This window comes from Aethalodelphis obliquidens, unplaced genomic scaffold (genome assembly GCF_003676395.1).
Source record: "Aethalodelphis obliquidens isolate GAN/ISIS:26980383/991018 unplaced genomic scaffold, ASM367639v1 scaffold8, whole genome shotgun sequence".
NCBI classification, from domain to species: domain Eukaryota; kingdom Metazoa; phylum Chordata; class Mammalia; order Artiodactyla; family Delphinidae; genus Aethalodelphis; species Aethalodelphis obliquidens.
In genome coordinates this window covers 39,638,328-39,662,995 of record NW_020837952.1, presented here as the reverse complement: position 1 = coordinate 39,662,995, position 24,668 = coordinate 39,638,328, and the positions used below count along the sequence as shown (strand labels likewise).

Sequence of the window (24,668 nt, the reverse complement as noted above, 5' to 3'; positions counted from 1 at the left end):
TGCCTATGGTATTATGACAGGCAGCCCAAGTACTGGGAGCAGAGAGAGCAATTTTATTAAATTATTCCTGGAAAAATAAAATAATTCCTGGAAAAAATACCTTGTGAAAAAGAAAAATATTGGCTTTTTGTTTTTCTTTTATTAAAAATTGACATTGTTCTGCTTAGTTTTCAGATGCTTCAAATGTTATGAACAGAGACTTGTTTGGATTATGTGTTTCTCAGCTAGACTAAATAAATGCTAACAATGGATAAGTGCAAACACATTGGGCAGTTGCGGCTTGCTCAAGACCATTCCATCCTCAACCCTCAGAAATGGCATTGTGTGGACTGCAATACAACTGAGTCTATTTGGGCTTGCCTTAGCTGTTCCCATGTGGCTTGTGGAAGATATATTGAAGAACATGCACTCAGGCACTTTCAAGAAAGCAGTCATCCTGTTGCATTGGAGGTGAATGAGATGTATGTTTTTTGTTACCTTTGTGATGATTATGTTCTTAATGATAATGCAATTGGAGACCTGAAGTTACTACGAAGTACATTAAGTGCAATCAAAAGTCAGAATTATCACTGCACCACTCGTAGTGGAAGGGTTTTACGGTCTGTGGGTACAAGTGATGATTCTTATTTCTTACATGATGGCACCCAATCTCTGCTTCAAAATGAAGATCAAATGTATACTGCTCTTTGGCACAGGAGAAGGATACTAATGGGTAAAATCTTTCGAACTTGGTTTGAACAGTCACCCACTGGAAGAAGAAGGCAAGAACAATTTCAGGAAAAAATAGCAAAAAGAGAAGTGAAGAAAAGACGGCAAGAATTAGAGTATCAAGTTAAAGCAGAATTGGAAAGTATGCCTCCAAGAAAGAGTTTACGTTTGCAAGGTCTAGCTGAGTCCACCACAGTAGAAATAGTTCCTGTTCAAGTACCACTGCAAGCCTCAGCATCACCAGCAAAAGATAAAGTAGTATCTACCTCAGAAGATGTAAGACTAAAAGAAGCCAGTGACTCCTCTGTTAAACGAAGACCAATAGTAACTCCTGGTGTAACAGGATTGAGAAATTTGGGAAATACTTGCTATATGAATTCTGTTCTTCAAGTGTTAAGTCATTTACTTATTTTTCGACAATGTTTTTTAAAACTTGATCTGAACCAATGGCTAGCTGTGACAGCTAGTGATAAAACAAGATCATCTTATAAGCATCCTCCAATCACAGATACAGTATATCAAATGAATGAATGCCAAGAAAAAGAAACATGCTCTGTTCGCTCCAGACATCCAAGTTTATCATCAGGACTAAGCGGTGGAGCATCAAAGAGTAGAAAGATGGAACTTATTCAGCCAAGGGAGCCAAGTTCACAATACATTTCTCTCTGTCATGAATTGCATACTTTGTTCCAAGTCATGTGGTCTGGAAAGTGGGCCTTGGTCTCACCATTTGCTATGCTACACTCAGTATGGAGACTAATTCCTGCTTTTCGTGGTTATGCCCAACAAGATGCTCAGGAATTTCTTTGTGAGCTTTTGGATAAAATACAACATGAACTAGAGACAACTGGTACCAGGTTACCAGCTCTTATCCCCACTTCTCAAAGGAAACTTATCAAGCAGGTTCTGAATGTTGTAAATAACATCTTTCATGGACAACTTCTTAGTCAGGTATGGATTTTTAAAAATCTTATTTTCATCTTGGGGAATTCATAAAGTGAAGCCCAAAAAATGCATATTCTCTGTATATCGAGTATGTTAGCACTAGTACTGTTGTCAGGTCAAAATTGGTCACTTTTACAATGTATGAAGAAGTCAGCTCACTCTTATAGTTGCTTCCTTCATGAATCATTGGAAGTAGTTTTACATCCATGGTATATTAAAGCTTTTTGATGGGGAGAGGGAATCAGGAAACAGAGCTTCTTAGGTTAATGATATTGCATTCGTTCTCTGAGGGATTGAGAAGAGTTTAATCCCACAAGGAACAGATTTGAAGATACTTTTTTTGCGATACGCAGGCCTCTCACTGTTGTGGCCTCTCCCGTTGCGGAGCACAGGCTCCGGACGCGCAGGCTCAGCGGCCATGGCTCACGGGCCCAGCCGCTCCACGGCACGTGGGATCTTCCCAGACCGGGGCACGAACCCGTGTCCCCTGCATCGGCAGGCGGACTCTCAACCACTGCGCCACCAGGGAAGCCCTGAAGATACTTTTGTACTGGGAATGGATTTGGTGTACACTTGAGAAATTTCAGGGACCAAGGAGTAGCCCTGGAGGATTTCCTATAGAACCAAAGGGGGCAAGGTTTGAAAACTTTTAACAAGTAGGTAGCAAAATTTTAAGGTAAATAAATGTGATTTCATCTAGAAAGATCCTAAATGGTTTTCCTTTATTTTAATTACACCCGCAAAAATTTCCCTGTGAAAGTCAGAAAACCAGAATCTTCCATCTAATTAATGATTCTCTAGAATGAGTGGACTTGTTGGTAGACTATTACTAGACATCGGCTCTCTACTTTTCCAGAGCATAGAGCTTTAAAAAAAGTTTATTCAAAATTGAGTTATTTGTAGTGAAGTGGATGGACCTGGAGTCTGTCATACAGAGTGAAGTAAGTCAATATGCATATGGCTGATACGCTTTGTTGTGCAACAGAAACTAACACAGTATTGTGAAGTAATTATACTCCAATAAAGATCTATTAAAAAGTTTATTTGCAAGAGGGATGAGATATGGGGATATATGTATATGTATAGCTGATTCACTTTGTTATAAAGCAGAAACTAACACACCATTGTATAGCAATTATATTCCAATAAAGATGTTAAAAAAAAAAGTTTATTTTTTAACTGAGGCAATTAGGCCCCTATACACATGCTTCTGTTCCTCAGTTCAACTTTCATGGTAATAATACCACCTTTTGTTTTTATAGCATACTTTTCTGGAATGTAGTTTAAATATTTCAAATGTATTTCTTAGGGAATATCTATGAAGTTTATTTCCCTTCATATTTCAGAAATGTATAGATTCTACATTGTGTCAATTAGCACATAAGAGTTGTGCTTCTTGTGTTGCATGCAATTTTATTTTTCCACCATCTTTCTCTGTCATTTTAAACTTTTTATGCAAAAGTTAAAATACACAATTATAAAGAAAATAATATATACCATATAGAAAATCTATATGGTATAGTAAATCTATGCAGAAGAAAAATCATCCCTTAGTACTATAACTCCACATAACCCACACATAAAACTATTAATATTTTGGTATATTTCCATCTAGGTTTTTTTTTTTCTTCTGAATATTTATACATATTTTTCCCGCTAATTGTATGGTCATGTTGAATTTACCTGCTTTTTTTCACTTTTTCATTTAATAATGTAAGGATTTTTCATAGTCATCAAAATATTTGATCATTCTTTTCACAACATTTCAGTGTCCATCATATGTATATACCATAATTTATTTAATCATTTCCATATTGTTGACTTGTAAACTGTTTCCAGACATCATTATAATGTCACGATCAATTAATACGGTTTTTCTAATGATTTCCTTAGGACAGAGTCCTAGAAGTAGAATTACTTTGTCAAAGATTAGGACTTTTGATACTTGGCTGCAAATTTCTTTCCAGAAAGTTGCCATTTTATATTTTGAATAGTGCGAGAGGGGTTATGTGCTTGTTTTTTCCTTTATGGATGAATTTTGAAATTAATAAAAATTGTTGTGCTAGCATTTTGCTTTCTTCGTTTCAATGTGTAATAAACACTTAGGAAACTGGTCATCTCAGGAGATTCAGAGGTTGGAATGCCCCGCCCCGCCCCACCCCCACACCAAATTCAAGAAACTGTTCTCAAAAGGTCAGACCATGGTCCTAGTGAGTCCCCAAACTAAACACCAGGAGTATTATTTTCTTTGTGTCATTGTGTTAAATCTAAAATCTACATTAAAATTGGCCTCTTTATTTTTGTTTGTTCCAGGAATATAGCTTTTATGAAAGAGTTTAGTGATATTTCGTATCATGTGTGGATTTTTAGATCTACAGAGTCTGTCTTCGGTTATGGGCAGTGTTTGTTGGCATTAAATCCTGCTGAATGCTTTACTGAAATTATTATTCTTTCCTTTTCCAGTTACTCTGTTTCCTACATAAGTTGTTAGAAAGGCCTCATATTCTATATGGTTCCTATATTTTGATGAGGATTTTAATGTAGTGATGTTTGCTTTAAGTGGGAGTATTTATATTATATGTATAATATTTATATTATATGTATATTTATGTTATATGTACTATCCTTTGAAATTATCAGTTGGTAGGGCTTCAAAATATATACTAATATACCATATATAAAAATATACTATATTTTAAAATCTGTATATAAAAATATACTAGTAGTATTTTACTTGTATCATGGTTAAGAGGTTATAGGGATTTGGGGAGAGAAAATCAATCAGTGAAAGATGAGGAAGGAAAAGGGGCAAAGAACCTCAAGTCTAATAATCTAAACACGTTAAATTAAATTTATATAAATATATATCATATATATTATATATGTATAGATGCACATACACACACACATATATATACACACAATGGGTATATAACTGAGTCCATGGTTTGGTTTTCTACTAAATTCAGACTTGACTAATGCCGTTGGAGCTTTTCGAATGCCTAGTAGTTAAAGCCCATCAATGCATGATGGGTTTACGGAAGAAAAAAATTATTCCCTGAAAATAATATAAAACAGATTATTCAGAATTCTGATAGTGCATCTTCAGAAGAAGAGCTAATTTACTGGCAGTGGCTTCTAGTGAAAGGAATAAATATTTTGACAGAAGGATTGTAATCTGAGAAACTAATATTTTTATTTGCAGGTTACATGTCTTGCATGTGACAACAAATCAAACACCATAGAACCTTTCTGGGACTTGTCACTGGAATTTCCAGAAAGATACCAATGCAGTGGAAAAGATATTGCTTCCCAGCCATGTCTGGTTACTGAAATGTTGGCCAAATTCACAGAAACCGAAGCTTTAGAAGGAAAAATCTACATATGTGACCAGTGCAATTGTAAGTAGAAGCTGTATATTCTCTTTGCTTTTCTAAGGTTAGCAAAGAGAAACACAAATGAAGGAAGCTGGAATAAATTCCTTTAGTAGCAGGTATAGAAATAAACTGTTAGTTTATCAAAAGAAACTTGGCTGGATAGTTCTACTTTTCAATTGGCATTTGTGAACTATGTGTTTGTTTTCCCTTATTGATGACATTAAAAATGTTTTGATCCTATAGTAAATTATAGAAAGAATTCGTAAAATAAGATTTAAATTTAATATGTGAGGGCAGAATAAAGTAGCAAATGGGAATAGTAAAAGGTAACCATGTTATTTAGTACTGAGTGAAATGTTTGCTTTATGAGTCTTTTTGCTACATATCAAAACATTGATATATAGATAATATGTGTGTGTGCGTGTGTGTGTGTGTGTGTGTGTGTGTGTGTGTGTCTGCGTACTTATATAATAGGAAATAAGACATATAGTTGGACTGCTGCTATGGACTTTGGCTTCATAAAAACAAAAATTTATTCAAAAACCATCTACTGACTGTCTCTTCTATATTAGTAATTGTTCTAGTTGCTGTGGATAGACGTAAGACACTTTCAAGATGTTCACATACCTAATGGAGGAAACAGACAATTAAGATCTACTATGATAAGCTCTCTGATAGAGGCGAGCATAGGAACCCAGCACTGGGGGATGAAATAGCCATTTCAATTAAAGAAGCATCATCCTCCAGGCAACGGTATACAAAACCACATCGGATCTTCTGTGTCTTTATCCAGTTTCTTTATCTCTGTCGATGTGTACATGGCATTTTAGTGTTTATACTTTATATTTGCAGATATTCTCCTTAAGCTCCATGTCTGAAAAAATGATTCTAGGGCTTTAGATACTAAACTTATAAGGTAAATATAAAAGAAACATGGCTGTTCCAGCATTGAAAAAATGGCACATCAGTTGATCGTATTCTAGGACAACTTATACTAACATTGTTTTCTGTGTGCTGCCTAATATAAAATCTGTTAATTTATAGGAGCCTAAGATTTATAAGGTTAAAAGAAAATAAACCTTTATCAGATTTGTTAGTGAAGTATTTTTTTTCTTGGACATAAATGTGAATGGTCCTAGATGCTTCCATCACCAAATCTGGGAGTAGAAAGATAGGAATAAATGCAGAATATGGCTTTATAACATGTTTGTGTGTGTCTCCTCGGTCCACCAAATAAGGGCCTAAAAGAGCTGCCTTAATTTAATACATAATGTCAAATGTTTAAAATTATAATTCAAGGAGTTAACATCGTTTGTGTAGCTACACTTGGACCATATATTTCTGGATGACAATCCAAAGGTAGGTCTTTGACATTCAGCAGCAGCCTGATACCTGGATCTCAGGGGCATAGACCTGGAGGAAAGGCTTCTGGTAGCAAGAGGAGATGGGTTAGAGGACAGCCTCATGGTGGACTGATTCTACTTCCTACATGAGAAGCAGCTGCTGCTACGGCTGGAGTCGCAGTTGTTGTACAAGTTGAAGAATAGCTCCTGGACATCAAGAGCAAATTTTGGTAGCCAATGGCCCAGCCAGGACAAGGTCCATAGGTGGACCTCTAGAGAAGCAGGGGGGTAAACAAAAAGAATCCTCAGTTCCACTTGTTTAAGATTTGATACTAAAATAGCAAGATACTGAGGGAGACCTCAGATGCTGAGCTAGTAAAGGCTTGCTTTCTTGGGCAGTGCTGGGGTGGATCCCCAGGAAGCAGGGATGGGTGTTCTTGGAAGGAAGGTCCCATGCCCCGGGGATCCTGATTAGCCTCAAGAAATGAACTGACCATGAAACTTTTTAATTAGACTCAGAGTATATTAAAGTATGTTTAGGGAGAGTTTTAACTTTTCCTGTTAGTTGGCATGGCCAAATCCATTTAAAAATATTATAGCACAGTATCATTCTGTTGCCTTATTTTCAGGATTATATTAAATCATGTACAGTATATATGGGGGATTGGTTCCAGGAGCGCCCACTTTTATACCAAAATCTACCGATGCTCAAATTCCATAGTAGGTCATCTGTATCTGCAGATTTCACATCAGCGGATTCAACCAACCGCGGATGTAAATTTCGATCCATGGTTGAATCTGTGCATGCGAAACCTGCAGAGGGCCGACTGTACATGTATTGAAAAAAATAATAATCTGCATGTAAGTGGACCCGTGTAATCCAAGCCTTTATTGTTCAAGAGTCAATGTGCTTATTTGTTTACATGTCTGTATACCTTGACTAGCTCATAAGTTTTGTGTGTTTACATGATTCTAAGTGTCTTGAGGGCAAGGCCATGCCTTTATCTCTAACACAGTAAAATGCCTGTAATGCAGTAGATGTTTAATTGATAATGCATGTCGAATTATTTTGAGTTTACTCAGCTTTTCCTTGTATCCTTAAATTTGCATCTCATTCTGTCTTTAATATCACAGCAAAGCGTAGAAGGTTTTCCTCAAAACCAGTTGTACTCACAGAAGCCCAGAAACAGCTTATGATTTGCCACCTACCTCAGGTTCTCAGACTACATCTCAAACGATTCAGGTTAGTAGTAGAATAAATTTTAATACATGGCTAGATGACTTATCTACTTGTTTTTTTTTTTTTTAAGGGAAAAAAATTCTGTCATTGTCTCTAGCCCTAATCATAGACACCATGTTCAGTAACTCTCCTTGATTATCTTCCCTTGCAGAATGTATTGCTGACCCCTCGCATTTCGGTCTGCTAGTATCATTCTCCTTGTAAGTCTCTGCTTATAGTGTTTAATATTCAGCATATTTTAGGTATAAAATTTTTAAGATTTAAAAAAAAAATTTTAAGATTTAAATCTATAACTTGAGAGTATTTGATTTGAGAGTATACAGCATATTTTAGGTATAAAATTTTTAAAATTTAAATCTATAACTTGAGAGTATTTGAGAGTATTCAGCATATTTTAGGCATAAAATTTTTAAAATTTAAATCTATAACTTGAGAGTATTTGACCCAATTGCTTCATGCTTGGAAAATATTTGAACAATGGTATAGCAGTTCAGTTCCAAGCAGTTAAAAAGAAAAACAAAAAGCTTCAGTTTTCAGAAATATATTTAGATAAATTAGTTGGCAAATCTGTTGGTTAATCAAAGCATATGGATTCATACCTTGTAATAACCATGTTAACTTGAGAGTTTATTTTTCTCTTAAGAAATGAGAAGTTACTTTATGTGCTATGATTTGGAAACTATTGAGATCATGTTTCTTGTACATATTAGTTGTTGCCAGTTTCTTTCTTTTTTAAATTAAAGGAATACATGTTAAAAAAAAATTCAAACATTACAGAAGGTAATGTAAAAGCCCAAACTAAAAGTACCTCTTTCTCTCAGTCCCACTTCCCAGAGATAATCACTGTTAATGGAAATAATTGACTAAAGTTATTTATTTAAGCTGTTAAAAGTACAGTCAGCAGATACCACGTGAGTGCTTTTTAATGCCAGATGTTGTTTCATATTCTTTGGGGAATATAAGGTTGGATTCTTTTCTCAACAAGATTATAATCAGGCATGCACAGAAATAATAGTGAAGTAGAAATACCAAGTATCACAAACTATATACAAAATGATTTATCAGCGCCTTGGAGGAGGGAGTTAGGCAAAATCTAAACATTCCCAAAGCCTCTCTAATGGCATAGAGGACTTTGTATAATTTAAATCTCAGTTCATATTTCATCTCTTTAGAGGACTTCCCTGACCATCCTATTTAAAAGTAGCACCACCCAACCTTCAGTGTCACGTTACCTACCCTATTTTTGCTTCATGGCAAAAACCACTATCTGCAATAGTTTATTATTTCTCTCCCCACGAACAGAAACTCAGTAATGACATGGATCTTGTCTTTTTCATTCCTATATTCCAAAGCCTAGAACTGAGTACATAGTAGATGCCCCAAAATATTAAGTGAATGAATGGGGTGTATACAGGAGGAGGACTTTAGCCTGAGAGCAACCTGAACAAAGGTATGAAGGAAGGAAAGGGTATATAACAAAAGTTTAGTGAAAAGTCTGGTGAGACCTGCCATGGTGTGTAAAATCAAGTGGAATGAAAACAGGAAGATTGTTAGGAGGTGAATATTGTTCAGGGCCAGGTAGCATGGAGAGGTGAGAACATATAAGATTCCATAAAGACAGCATTGAAAGGACTTAAATTTATGGTACTTAAATTGGTACTTAATTGGCTACTATAAATTGTTGAAGAACCTCCTGTTCTTCATAATTGACTCTTTAATCTGCCATTTAAAGCTCACCTTAATTTAAACCTATTTGACCCCCTTCCATCTTCTGCCCAAAACATTTTTGACGCTTCATGCCATATTTCTGATTCAGAGACCATTTTTATGCAGCCACTACCACCACATTTATCTCTTTCCTTTCTCTTCATCTATTCAAAAAGTACTATTTTATTTGCCAGTGTATACAATACATAGGGTATGTAAGATAAAAGGGAGAATGGGATTGGGGAGGGGCGCCCAAGCGCTTTTAAGAAGCATAAGAAACAACATTTCTAATACCTTAGAAGTTCCGATGTGTGTGCCTCCTAGTCCTATTCCTGCACCCTCTCAGAAGTAAACCATTATGAATTTTGGATATAGTGTTATCTTTTTCTTTATCATTTTACTGTATTTTTATCAGCAGAAAATAATGGGTACCCACCTATTGATAGAAATGAATATTTTTTTCTTTAATTTTTATTTTATATTGGAGTATAGTTGATTTACAATGTTGTGCTAGTTTTAGGTGTACAGCAAAGTGATTCAGTTATACATATACATATATCTATTGTTTTTCAGATTCTTTTCCCACATAGGTTATTACAGAGTATTGAGTAGAGTTCCCTGTGCTATATAGTAGGTCCTTGTTGATTATCTATTTTATATATAGTGGTGTGTATAGGTTAATCCCAACCTCCTAATTTCTCCCTCCCCCGTATCTTTCCCCTTTGGTAACAATAAATTTGTTTTCAAAGTCTGTGAGTCTGTTTCTCTTTTGTAAATAAGTTCATTTGTATCATTTTAGATTCCACATGTAAGTGATGTCATATGATATTTGTCTTTCTCTGACTTCACTTAGTATGATGATCTCTAGGTCCATCCATGTTGCTGCAAATGGCAGAAATGAATATTTTCTAATTAGATAACTTTTTAGCATAATTAAGTAATTTAAGGTTTGAATTTTATGGTAAAATAAAAGGGAGATAAAGTGAGAATGACAGGAACTTAGGTTAAGCAAGTCCCATTATTTTCCATGCTTGGTCTTCCATCTTTACTAAGATTAAAGGTACACTGGATACAGGATTTTTTTTATACATTTAATAGGGAAAGATTGGGATATGACTTCTAGTCCAGCAGATGACATAATTTGCAAGTCTCACGTGACTTTAGTTCCATACCACATTTTACATCATACTAATAAGCATTTTCACATTTTTTTCCTTCATAAAACCTGTCTATATGCCCCTCTCCCTTCTCTACCTCCTGCTGTCTTAACCTCATGTTTTAATACTTTTTTAAAAAATTTATTTATTTTTGGCTGCATTGGGTCTTTGTTGCTGCGCACAGGCTTTCTCTAGTTGTGGCGAGAGGGGACTACTCTTCGTTGCGGTGCACGGGCTTCTCATTGTGGTGGCTTCTCTTGTTGCAGAGCACGGGCTCTAGGTGCGCGGGCTTCAGTAGTTGTGGCACGTGGGCTCAGTAGTTGTGGTTTGCGGGCTCTAGAGCGCAGGCTCAGTAGTTGTGGCACATGGGCTTAGTTGCTCTGCAGCATGTGGGATCTGCCCTGATCAGGGCTCAAACCCGTGTCCCCTGCATTGGCAGGCAGATTCTTAACCCCTGTGCCACCAGGGAAGCCCCAATACTTTAATACTATATTTTCATCTGTCTCTCTTTTGTCTCTGCACCATAACACCCCAAGTTGGATTATAATCTCTTGAAAGAACTAACATATATTACATTATTTTTCTCCTGTAGCACCAATTCATACTATGCATAAGATGAAAACATTGCTTTACATGCATAGACCCCGTACTGGGAAGCATGACCAACAGATTGAGAAACTGACAGTATAGGGACATTATTTGAGTTTTGTCACTAACAGGTGTTATACTGATTTACACACAGGGAAGGGTCACAGTTTCTATTTTTTTAGTATGAAGAGCTCTGAAATGTTCTGAGGAATTAGAGGTGCCCTGTTTTGTTTTTTCTCCACCCCTGGCCAAGAAAGGTCCAGGTTATGTCTCCCAGGAACAAACTCTAGGTTCTGGAACATCCTCCTCCAAGTATGGACAAGACAGTAAGAATTAAAAACCCTTTGGTGTGTTGAATTTCTCTCTTCAAAGGGGGAAAATGCCATAGTGCCATATTTTTCTGAAAGTTAATTTTCTTCCTATACTGTCATCTAATTACAGAAGCCAAATAATTTATTTTACAACCTGACTGTACCTGTTTGGTAAATAAGCCTACATTCCTCTATTTATAGCCAACTTTAGCATTGAAAGGATTTTCTGTTTACACTATTTATTATATATGGTTGTACTCTACGCTGAGGCCTTCTATTATTATGAGTTTGGACCTAGTACGTGGTTATTTTCCCTTGATTTTTGTTGATAATTTTACCCTGATTTGTTCGTAGGTGGTCAGGACATAATAACCGAGAGAAGATTGGTGTTCATGTTGGCTTTGAAGAAATCTTAAACATGGAGCCCTATTGCTGCAGGGAATCCCTGAAATCCCTCAGACCAGAATGTTTTATCTATGATTTATCTGCTGTAGTAATGCACCACGGGAAAGGATTTGGCTCAGGACACTACACTGCCTACTGTTATAATTCCGAAGGAGGTAGAGACGAGAAAAAGTGTTTTATCTTGGGTTAGACTTTTGGAAGCCAGAGTTCAGGCTTTCAGGGTTTCTAAACTGACCACTAAGTAATCTTAAGCAAAGCCACTTGACCTGTTTTCTTTCAAGAAGAATGCTTCTGCAGTATTGTTCATAAAAAACAGGGGGTTTTGTGCAGAAAATGGGATATTTTATGCAGGATTGTGGTAGTTTTGACTTATAAGAGCTGAAGGGATAAAATAGTAAGGATGGTCTCAGTAATTAAAGGTCAGAGAGTGCTAAAGGCACACTTCCAAAAGTAGATCCTCTGTTTTAACTGGTTTAATTCAGTTACTTTCGTTAAAGAACAAAGCATCTAACAAACTGGCAGATCACAGATATTTGGAACAAACTTTGAGTTCAAGTTCTAACATATAAAACTTTTACTTAATGCCTCCATGAACCTTAGAAAAAAGAGGTATGGACAAAAGGCCCCAAATAACCCATGAAGGCAATTAATTTAACACTACCATGAGTTGTACACTATTTGCTTTACAGTATAATTACCAGCAAAGCATGAACTGGTAAGATTATACCAGGAATTAAAGCTAGTGTCAAGTGAACCAATCGGTCAGATTCTGTAACTTCAAATTACTTCTAGGATAAAGGTAGATAATTCCAGAGTAACATACTGCCCAAGCTGTATTTCTAATTAAAAGAAATAAATTGGCTAGACTATTATTTTCCCTTTGAAAAAAGCTTAGCTCTCACTGAAACTGTCTTTAAATCCATGTTTTCATTTATGCTAGAAACTTCTAAAGTTCCTTTGTAAACATTAAGATGTATTTCTGTGCTTCACTCTAGGGTTCTGGGTACACTGCAATGATTCCAAGCTAAGCATGTGCACTATGGATGAAGTATGCAAGGCCCAAGCTTATATCTTGTTTTATACCCAGCGAGTTACTGAGAATGGACATTCTAAACTCTTGCCTCCAGAACTCCTGTCTGGTAGCCAACATCCCAGTGAAGAAGCTGATGCCTCTTCTAATGAAATCCTTAGCTGATCCAAAGACAGTGGGGCTTTCTTCTTGTGATTTGTATATATACTTTTTAAAGGGCTGACTTAATTTTGAGCTTCATTGTTTTTATTTTTACTTACTAATCAGTGCACACTATGTTTACATATTTTGTACCTAACTACAACAAATCTCTTTTTTACAGAGGAAGTTAGCGTAAGTATATGTGTATCAATGTCAGCAGGTAACTAAATGTTTTTCAAGTACTTGGGAGTTTTAAACTTTTAGTGTTTACCTCAGACTGGTGTTACCTCTTTTATATTTCGATGTCTTAATTGGCTCAGATCATGAATTTGTGCAATCTTCTACTGAAGAAGTTCAGGTGGCATCATTTTATACATTTCTTATTTATCTTTTATAGCTATTTTCTATACAAATTCTTATCAGACAGAATATTAGACTTTTTTCACTAATAGTCTTACCAAAAAAAAAAAAAAGGCATTTCTTTCAGATTTGTATACTGAAGTCACCTTTGCCCTCTAAAGGGAGTTAAACTACTACAAAGTGAAATATCAAGGTACCACTTAAATACTCACTGATCACACTCATTAATATTCCTGAGGCTTTGTGTGTTACAGGGCTCAGAACAGACATTATTTTGGTTATTGGAACTTCCTTTTTTCAAAAATTTATTAAGTTTTAATAATTGTTCTTTATTTGGCATAGTCAAACTGTATACAAATGAAGATGACAGCTTTATAAATAGCATGTTTAAATGACTTCAGTACTATGGACATGAAAACAATGCTGGCCAAGATTTATAATGATTGTCTGGCAGTAAATAGGTTTGTCCAGATTCTAATAAAGCAGTCATAAAAAAACTGAATGTAGCAAACAGTATATTATGATATAATACAAGTACAGTTCAACTTGGATATGAGTTCATTTTATATATTTAACATTAGATCTCTTAAAGCTTTGTACTATATTGTATCTTGAAATTTTTAGTTTAAAGGGATAAAAATAAGTCGAGGAGAAAAAATTGCATAGGACACACAAGATATTGGCATCTGGGCAAAATATTCAGTATCTCATTTTTCTAAATAACTAAAGCCTGGATTAAGTTACTCTTGCTAGGATTATGTGAATACTAAGAGCCTCTTAGATATTCAAACACTGGGCCCTTTTTTAAAATTAAAAAAAATTACACTTGCATTTTATTAAAAATATAGTATGTAATACTCTTTGCTCTTCCCTAACAACCTTATTAGATCTCTTTAAAGTCCTACAGCTGCTAATTTAATTTTATTCAGAAAGATGAGAATCCATTAACCTCTATAGAAGAGCTATGTAATATCTTAGCTAAGTGTTAACCACTGGAAGATGATTTATCTTTTTTCTCAAGTGGGTTTTGCTTGCAGGTTGAAATCATTTCAGGCAGCTGATCGTGAAGTGCAATGAGAATTTATCACTGAACAAATCATTCATGCCAAAACTACAGCTCGAGTATTAAATGGCTAAGGTTTAAAATCATTCATCTATTAAATACCTATGCAAGTTGTTACCTCAACTGTTAACATTATTATACCTCATTAAAGATTTACTGTGGTCAAGATACCTGAGTCTAACGTTTCTTAATGTCAAGGATTACTTTATACTTAAACTGCTACACCTTTTAGTACCTAATTTTAGTGGAACAGTTAAAAACAACTCTGGAAGCTATGTTGTTTACAATGGTATAGTTGCTTGTTTCAGTACTTACTTCAATGTAAATACATACGAGAAAGTAGTAAGTGACTTAGCCCTTTACTTTTTAAATCCTTAAAACTAAAACCTATGGGGAGGCTCTGTGTTTCTGAAGTCGAGGAAGGGGGTACATGGGAACTCTGTACTTTATGCTCAGTTTTGCTACAAACCTAAAACTGATCTAAAAAAATGAAGGCTATTAAAATAACAAAACTAAAACCTAGTCAATGAACAGAAACTTAGATTTCTTACAGTACATCTCCTTGTGGACTTACACATTCTGCTAAGTTGATCTAACAAAAAACAACGTGTTTTGGTTGTAAAATAATTTACTAAAGGCACTATTGTTAAACATCAAGCTAATAATTTGTTACCAATAAGGTACATCATTGTAAACATGACAAAATGATTTCAAGAGATACATGGCTAGTAGGTGAACAATACAATTTTTAAGTAACAGCTTTCCTATTTACAAGATCATATCCCTTGCCATTCCGGGGCATGCAGTGATGCCACTGCTCCCAACTTGGGAAGGGAGCTTCAAGCTTATAATTGGTTTGAGATCACTACTGCTGAAGAGGTTTTACAAAGCTACAAATTCTTGACTCAATTCGAAAGTTCTTGGGTTTAGAAATCAAGATACTTTATACCTCCCACCAAAGCACATCAGAAAGGTATGGACTCAAAGCCCCAAAAGAGCTAGCTGGAGGGCGCAAGCCCTGTAACACGTCCAGGCGTGAACTGGTGAGCTCTGCTACTTGCACATCATCAGAGGAAATGGAGAGATTATTCAAAGGTAGCTATTGAACATTAGCACCATAATAAACATGGCTCATATAGCTAAAAACTACACTGTTTATCCCACAAGATAACATTTATAGCTCTAATATGAAAGAGCAACTTTTTAATGTATAATAAATGATTTAGTACAGAAGCCAGGTTTCTTAGGAGAAAAATGTTAAACAAAATACAAACTAAACAGCATCCCAGAGGCAATCTTATTGTGCTAAAGCATATACAAATTAAGGCTTTACCCTGGTACATAACAATTTTGAAATTACGTGGGAACATTCCCAACGAATCATTTACACAAAATTCAAGCAATCTGCTCAAGAACTGTGGGGCTCAGTTCAAACAAGTATTAGGCATCTCACATGTAACGTCTGCACTTAGCTGCTATGAGCATCATTGTAACCTCACTTCCTGAAATACCGCCCATGTTGTTATGAATTCAAGCCAGTACAGGGACAGGGTGTTAAGAGAATTTGGTTCACTAATGAAAAAGCCTAAAAATTAACTAGAACAAGATCCAAACATGGGAAGTTCTCCTGTTTTTATTTGTGTGGTTTTAAGCACCCTTTTCACTTACTAAGCTGAATACATTTCTCAATAAATAACTACCACTGGACAAAGGATCTAAAGGTTGAGATTTTAGTAAATCAAGGTTTTAAGTTGGTACAATGTTCCTACTAATATGTTTTAATTAGATCTTTCCAATGTCAGGAGAAAAATGAGACGAGGACTAATATGGTCCTAAAAAGAAAATAAAGGTAAAATATGCCTAAAGCTGTATATTAATTTATGAAGATTCTCCTCCCACTTTATGCATGTATAGATCTTGTTTTAGCCACTACGTCAGAAGAAAAGTTTCAGTGTGGAGGTCTACAATCCAGATAAAAGGCTCTACGTTTTCCTACATTAAGCTAAACTATTTCCTGTACAGAATTATAACCACAGACATTGAAATATAGCTCTCAGATCTGAAAATGTCTTTATTTTTTAGAAAATGGATTCCAGGAAGGGTTAAAAAGCAATACCAGAGGGTATAGGTGCAGAACTGGATGTAGTCATTCAAAGCATTCAATTAAGAATATGGCAATATAAATATCTGAAAAGCATCTCTTAGGTGTTTGAAACAAAATGTATTAGGTCATTCCTAATTAATTGGAGCTTTATAGCATTTCCTAGACAGAAGGAAAACAGTTAACAGTTCAAAGTCCTTGGTTAATTACATTAAATGGTTTGCCTTTGATCAAATTCCTTCCTTTTTAAACATGGATAAAAGTATTACATAGGTCCACTGTTAAAGACAACAGGTTGCAAATTAATTCTGGTATAATGTATTCCAACAAAGCTTAGAAAATAAAAGGTGTTGCGGTGGCTCTGGACTAAGTTTAATAGTCATCTCCTCTGCTGACAACTTCTTTACATGTTGGACGCAAAAGTATGGTATGTTCAAACTGCGCTGTATATGATCCTTTAATGTCACATAATGGTGGATATGGATCTACAATACCCAAGTCACACAGATTCTTCAGAGCCATCAAGTATTTACTTTCTCCCAAACGATCCAGCCATCTGCGGCAGAAGGCAAGGGTGCCAAAGTTTTCATTGATGACATTTAACAAGTGTTTTGTTCTTGGAAGCCTAAGACAAGAAAATCCAAGATTAATAGTTGGCTAAAAAGTTAGCAACTCATTTCCCTCATTAAGGAAAACTCAAACCAAAGCTATGACTTCACTTAGTAATTAAAGTTCAAAAAACTTTTTGCTGCCTCTTTCAACATTCAAAAACCAGAATGTATAACACCCAATTATAGATGGCAGATGAATAGGAGACCAGATGAAGGCTACCTTATATTTATGTGTCTATGCGTGTGTGTGTTAAATTCCAAGTACAGACTCATCAATAGTATGAAGGTGGGAATTTCCCTTTTGGGGGAAATTTCGGCAGTAAACTGAAAGACCTGAACAAAAAGTAGACACTTCAACCATCTCCAAAAAGTAAAAAAAAAAAAAGTAAATAAAAATATAATATAGCAGAGGGAGGAACACTCCCAAATTCCTTCTACGAGGCCACCATCACCTTGATACCAAAACCAGACAAGGATGGCACAAAGAAAGAAAAATACAGGCCAATATCACTGATGAACATAGATGCAAAAATCCTCAACAAAATACTAGCAAACAGAATCCAACAGCACATTAAAAGGATCATACACCATGATCAAGTGGGGTTTATTCCAGCAATGCAAGGATACTTCAATATACGCAAATCTATCAATGTGATAAACCATACTAACAAATTGAAGGAGAAAAACCATATGATCATCTCAATAGATGCAGAGAAAGCTTTTGACAAAATTCAACACCCATTTATGATAAAAACCCTGCAGAAAGTAGGCATAGAGGGAACTTTCCTCAACATAATAAAGGCCATATATGACAAGCCCACAGCCAACATCATCCTCAATGGTGAAAAACTGAAAGCATTTCCACTAAGATCAGGAACAAGACAAGGTTGCCCACTCTCACCACTATTATTCAACATAATTTTGGAAGTTTTAGCCACAGCAATCAGAGAAGAAAAGGAAATCCAAATCAGAAAAGAAGAAGTAAAGCTGTCACCCTTTGCAGATGACATGATACTATACATAGAGAATCCTAAAGATGCTACCAGAAAACTACTAGAGCTAATCAATGAATTTGGTAAAGTAGCAGGATACAAAATTAATGCACAGAAATCTCTGGCGTTCCTATATACTAATGATGAAAAATTTGAAAGTGAAATCAAGAAAACACTCCCATTTACCATTGCAACAAAAAGAATAAAATATCTAGGAATAAACCTACCTAAGGAGACAAAAGACCTGTATGCAGAAAATTATAAGACACTGATGAAAGAAATTAAAGATGATACAAATAGATGGAGAGATATACCATGTTCGTGGATTGGAAGAATGAACATTGTGAAAATGACTCTACTACCCAAAGCAATCTATAGATTCAATGCAATCCCTATCAAACTACCACTGGCATTTTTCACAGAACTAGAACAAAAAATTTCACAATTTGTATGGAAACACAAAAGACCCCAAATAGCCAAAGCAATCTTGAGAACGAAAAACAGAGCTGGAGGAATCAGGCTCCCTGACTTCAGACTATACTACAAAGCTACAGTAATCAACACAGTATGGTACTGGCACAAAAACAGAAATATAGATCAATGGAACAGTATAGAAAGCCCAGAGATAAACCCACGCACATATGGACACCTTATCTTTGATAAAGGTGGCAGGAATGTACAGTGGAGAAAGGACAGCCTCTTCAATAAGTGGTGCTGGGAAAACTGGACAGGTACATGTAAAAGTATGAGATTAGATCACTCCCTAACACCATACACAAAAATAAGTTCAAAATTGATTAAAGACCTAAATGTAAGGCCAGAAACTATCAAACTCTTAGAGGAAAACATAGGCAGAACACTATGACATAAATCACAGCAAGATCCTTTCTGACCCACCTCCTAGAGAAATGGAAATAAAAACAAAAATAAACAAATGGGACCTAATGAAACTTCAAAGCTTTTGCACAGCAAAGGAAACCATAAACAAGACCAAAAGACAACCCTCACAATGGGAGAAAATATTTGCAAATGAAGCAACTGACAAAGGATTAATCTCCAAAATATATAAGCAGCACATGCAGCTCAATAACAAAAAGCAAACAACCCAATCCAAAAATGGGCAGAAGACCTAAATAGACATTTCTCCAAAGAAGATATACAGACTGCCAACAAACACATGAAAGAATGCTCAACATCATTAATCATTAGAGAAATGCAAATCAAAACTAGAATGAGATATCATCTCACACCAGTCAGAATGGCCATCATCAAAAAATCTAGAAACAATAAATGCTGGAGAGAGTGTGGAGAAAAGGGAACACTCTTGCACTGCTGGTGGGAATGTGAATTGGTTCAACCACTATGGAGAACAGTATGGAGGTTCCTTAAAAAAGTATAAATAGAACTACCATACGACCCAGCAATCCCACTACTGGGCATATACCCTGAGAAAACCAAAATTCAAAAAGAGTCATGTACCAAAATGTTCATTGCAGCTCTATTTACAATAGCCCGGAGATGGAAACAACCTAAGTGCCCATCATCGGATGAATGGATAAAGAAGATGTGGCACATATATACAATGGAATATTACTCAGCCATAAAAAGAAACGAAATTGAGCTATTTGTAATGAGGTGGATAGACCTAGAGTCTGTCATACAGAGTGAAGTAAGTCAGAAAGAAAAAGACAAATACCGTATGCTAACACATATATATGGAATTTAAGAAAAAAAAAGTCATGAAGAACCTAGGGGTAAGATAGGAATAAAGACACAGACCTACTGGAGAACGGACTTGAGGATAAGGGGAGGGGGAAGGGTGAGCTGTGACAGGGCGAAAGAGAGGCATGGACATATACACACCAGCAAACGTAAGGTAGATAGCTAGTGGGAAGCAGCTGCATGGCACAGGGATATCGGCTCGGTGCTTTGTGACCGCCTGGAGAGGTGGGATACGGAGGGAGACGCAAGAGGGAAGAGATATGGGAACATATGTATATGTATAACTGATTCACTTTGTTATAAAGCAGAAACTAATACACCGTTGCAAAGCAATTATACCCCAATAAAGATGTTAAAAAAAAATAAAAATAAATAAAAAAATATAAAGTTTACCAATGGGAAAATACTAAGAACAAAAACCTAGGAATGCCAGCAAAATGATAATCTCTGAAATTATTACGCTTGTTGGAAACTGGATATGAAGTGAATACTTACATCATTCTCATCTCAGTTAAAATTTTTAACAGGACAATTTTTCTGCTGAATTATAGAAATCCACAGAACTTATTTTTAGGCCATAGAACTGTGCATTTATGAATGTGCCACTGTGGATGTCCGTCACACTTTTTAAAATGCTATTAACTGGGAAGAGAAACTCATCAGTCATATAAAAACTATAGTCTCTCACCTTATTGGCACATGTCCAACATCAAAATTTTTCATGTAATGTGAACATTCCATATCATCATGAACCACGCCTTTTCCTGTGCTACCAAAGGTTTCAATGGCATATACTTCTCCTTCCTAAAAATATATATAAGGGTCAAGGGTAGAGAAGAAAAATTCAGAAATTCAGAACTAATTAAAATTCCCATCTCAACTTCAGGCTGAAGTAGTCCCATACCTGGCAGTCCTTATCTACCTTTTCCTGCTTTATCTCCTTAGCACTTTTGGTCTTTGTGTCATCTATTAAAATGTTAAGTTTTACATGAGCAGGGAATTTTGTTTGCTACTACTGAATACATTCCAGTGCCTACTAAAGAGACGGGCACCTACGAGATGCTCAGTAAATATTCACAAAGTGTTGAATGAACCTTTGACATGCCTCACTTCCACAGCTGACTGAGCCCCAGTCTGACCAGACACAATCTGCACACTCACACAGCCCAATTCCTGTCGGGGTGAGAATGGATGGCAAGTTAATTTTGCTCAACATACTATATACTCAACTACTACTAGCTTCATAGTTTGGTAGGAAAAAAAAAGTCAAAATGCTTCACAAAAGAACAGTGTTAATGGCATACATACCTCCATTCTTGTTGCCTCTCCTCCTTTCACAATGGGCACGGTTTTCCCAGCATGTATTCTATATGGTCCAATTGAATGGCCATTTAGATTACGGATTGGTTTCACTGGCATAACAGGAAAAAAAAAAGTTATTCAGGGTCTCTAAAAGCACAAACAGGTATGGCTCTATTAAATAACCCCACATTAAGATAATTAAATACAAACTGGAAAACTACTGGGATACTGCAATGTTATTGATTAAAAACTAGAAAGAGTAGGGAAAATGATGGGAAAAGAATAAACTATGTGATGAGGACATGATGGGTGGGGGTCCATCTAGGGAGTTATTGTTAATAAAAATAGTCATAAAATATCATGTATATAAGCATTACAAACATGAAAAATATGTATTTTCATGGTTATGGACCAAAAGGTAATTTGAAAATGAGGATTCTGTGTCAAAATAATAGAAATAAAAAACCTTAAATTTTATTATTACATCAACATTTCAAATGTTAAAAAAGAAAATCTAAACAATCCCAAGGTCCTGGGATCACTGACAGAATAAACAAATTGTTGAATACATTCACACAATGGAACACTTACTCAACAATAAAAATGAAAAGCTACAGATACACTGACCTGAAATAAACCAAATGAGCAAAAGAAGGCACAATTATATACATACGGTGCAATTCCATACACATACACACACACACACACACACACACACACACACACAGAGTTCAAAATTAAGCATAATTAAACTAATGTTTAGGGATGCATAACAGATGGTAAAGACAAAGAAAAGGAAATGCCAATCCTTAGTACTGAAGATAGTGGCTTATTAGAAGAAGGCTTCTGTAATGTAACTGAGAAGGGATATATAGAATAGGGGGGGCTTCTGTAATGCTGGCAGTATTCTATCTGTCAAGAGGTAACGTTAGGGCTTCCCTGGTGGCGCAGTGGTTGAGAGTCCGCCTGCCGAGGCAGGGGACGTGGGTTCGTGCCCCGGCCCGGGAAGATCCCACATGCCGCGGAGCGGCTGGGCCCATGAGCCATGGCCGCTGAGCCTGCGCGTCCGGAGCCTGTGCTCCACAACTGGAGAGGCCACAACAGTGAGACGCCCACGTACCGCAAAAAAAAAAAAAAAAAAATCTAGCCTACATTTCAGCCATCCTGAAATAAATCCCCAGGTGTCTTCTTATCAGCTACCAGGGTAAATGACAACAATTCCCACCAGCTAGCTACCACAGAATTCCTACCATGAACAGGTCATTTCCCTTGTTTTTCCTCTTTATGTTCCCAATTCCCAAGAGATAAAGATGAAGCAGCTGATCTAAAGAAAGAACTCAACACTATCTTGCAAAATTATTTCTGCCAAGGTCACAGACATTTCAAAATAAGATGCATTTTTAGAGAACATACCTTGATATGTCTTCCCATCTATTTCAACTTCGTAGGATTCCATAACTTCTTGGATGGCCTCACCAACATCACATAGACGGACATCGATTCCAGCACACTAAAAACAGAATCATGTATACTCTGTTATTCAAAGTGCAGAATTTTACAGCAACTTAACTTCCTAATATCTTAAAATAAGGGACAAGCAGAAATAACTTCCTCTATAAAAGCCTTCCATACACTGTATTACAATAACCCACTTAAAACCCTAAGAGTGGTGGACCAGTCTTACATAACCCAAACAGGCTATAAAGTGCTCAAAATATGTTGAATGAAATGGCGCTTACAGTTCACATACCTTTATTCCAGTGTTAGTGGCATCTTTTACAGCTTTTAATAATGTATCATATTTGGGATTAAAAGTGACAGTAAAAGCGCAGTCAATAATCCTACCTAAAAGAGAAAATTTGTCTTTAAGTTTACTTATCAGCTAGTCAAATGATCTACTTTATAGTATCTACTCTATTAATTAACCTTGCTAGTTAACAGCAACATAAAATGATGGGCTCAGGGGCTTTCCTGGTGGCGCAGTGGTTGAGAGTCCGCCTGCCGATGCAGGGGACACAGGTTCGTGCCCCAGTCCGGGAAGATCCCACATGCCGCGGAGCAGCTAGGCCCGTGAGCCATGGCCGCTGGGCCTGCGCATCCAGAGCCTGTGCTCCGTAACGGGAGAGGCCACAACAGTGAGAGGCCCGCGTACCACAAAAAAAAAAAGAAAAAAAAAAAAAAAGATGGGCTCAAATGAAGGCAGCACATCAAGTACCCAGACAGCAATCGTACTCAAAGGGGAAAAAAGTGTAAATAAGTTATACAAAGGTTTTGAAATGAAAAAATTAATTCCAGGGTTGGTATATACTACTTCAAGACAGCACCAATTCAATATTCACCCAGGCAGTTATAAAAAATATATAAACAGAAACAAATCAAAGTGAGAAAAGCCTGGGGAACTAAGGAACAGCACGGTGGGCAGAGAAAATGTATAGGTCCACAGGACACTAACCATCAGACTAGCTTCTCCAATTTAGTAAAACCTCAGGTAAGTATTTAAATCTAAGCTTTGCTTTCTCACCTGTTAAGTGAAAGTAAAAGGTACTTACCTAACAGGGTTTGGGAGAGAATATAGAAAAGTTAACCATTATATATAAAGGTTGGTAAACTCAAAGGTTCTAAGTAAATGCTTTTTGTTGTTATATGAATAAAAAATGTCTACAACAATGAACTGAATGAGATGTAAGATTCTATTTTTCATGCCTTGATACAATAGGTAATAAACCTCAATTACCCAACAGTTTTCACTGTACTCCACTAAGTAGGATGCTTTAAAGTAAATCTCAAAATCTACCTCAACATAGCTCTACTGAAAAGTGAGGCATCAAGAAGAAAACGTGAGAGTTCAGTATCTACAGCCCCACCCAACAGGGACAAGACTAGAGTTTTCAGGAGGAGGGTGGAGTGGGAATTATTTCTAACAACTCACCACTTATATGTGTTCCAAAGTCTATCTTACAGATGTCATCATACTGTAATACTGTTGTGTCACCAGCATTGGGAGTATAATGGGCAGCACAGTTATTCAGAGAACACCCAGTAGGAAATGCCAGGCCTGCATTTAATCCATTCTCTTTTATTAACTTCCGTGAACAGTCTTCCAACTTTTCACTTAAAAAAAAAAAGGAATTTGTTTACTTTTATGTTCCTACCCGTATATACCTTACAGTTCATCAACTCCAAAAAGTTTACTAAAACTCTTAAATTACTTTCTGGGAGTGATCTGAGTACTTTCTGCATGTGACTAAATAACAGTCCTTTGACGTTATGAACACAGTAGGTTCATCTCTAAAAAATAAAGAGAATTTAATTCCACTAGAAATCTGGAGAAACAGAAAAACTCGATCCACTTTCAACCTGATTTACCAGGAAATAAGACTCTTGACTTAGACTAATTTAAATGCTGATTACGTTTTATTTTCTCAATGCTGCATGTTTTGAATATTCTTGGGATCAGAGTATTAAGTTGCCCTATAGCTTATTATTTCTCAAGGGGAAAGCTGGAGAAATAATTACTTTTATTGATTTCTTCATTGCATTATAAATGTTTTGTGTCCCAGAATTT

The 24,668-nt window shown here is 36.1% G+C and overlaps 2 protein-coding genes across 3 annotated transcripts in view; one reads left to right on the top strand and one right to left on the bottom strand.

Annotated features, from left to right (window-relative positions):
- Positions 1-172: 172 nt before the first annotated feature.
- USP44 (ubiquitin specific peptidase 44) lies at positions 173-13,425 on the top strand. The gene is made up of 5 exons (XM_027107235.1): positions 173-1,659; positions 4,859-5,054; positions 7,508-7,616; positions 11,731-11,936; positions 12,777-13,425. The coding sequence occupies exons 1-5, from the start codon at positions 238-240 to the stop codon at positions 12,974-12,976; spliced, it is 2,133 nt and encodes a 710-aa protein (XP_026963036.1). The 5' UTR covers positions 173-237; the 3' UTR covers positions 12,977-13,425.
- A 2,995-nt stretch (positions 13,426-16,420) lies between these two features.
- Positions 16,421-24,668, bottom strand: part of METAP2 (methionyl aminopeptidase 2) — a 28,212-nt gene continuing 19,964 nt past the window's right edge. For both annotated transcript variants that reach the window (XM_027107236.1, XM_027107237.1), the window contains exons 6-11: positions 24,033-24,214; positions 22,854-22,948; positions 22,517-22,613; positions 21,110-21,213; positions 20,490-20,605; positions 16,421-17,101 (exon numbers count right to left, since the gene is read on the bottom strand). In XM_027107236.1, the coding sequence (XP_026963037.1) occupies positions 16,849-17,101; positions 20,490-20,605; positions 21,110-21,213; positions 22,517-22,613; positions 22,854-22,948; positions 24,033-24,214 (847 nt within the window). In that variant the 3' untranslated portion in view covers positions 16,421-16,848. The remainder of the gene's footprint in view (positions 17,102-20,489; positions 20,606-21,109; positions 21,214-22,516; positions 22,614-22,853; positions 22,949-24,032; positions 24,215-24,668) is intronic.

Coding starts and splice junctions, on each gene's coding strand:
- USP44 (XM_027107235.1), top strand. CDS start 238: ATGCTAACAATGGATAAGTGCAAACACATTGGGCAGTTGCGGCTTGCT. Junction 1,660..4,858: donor ATGGACAACTTCTTAGTCAG/GTATGGATTTTT, acceptor TTTTATTTGCAG/GTTACATGTCTTGCATGTGA. Junction 5,055..7,507: donor CATATGTGACCAGTGCAATT/GTAAGTAGAAGC, acceptor TTAATATCACAG/CAAAGCGTAGAAGGTTTTCC.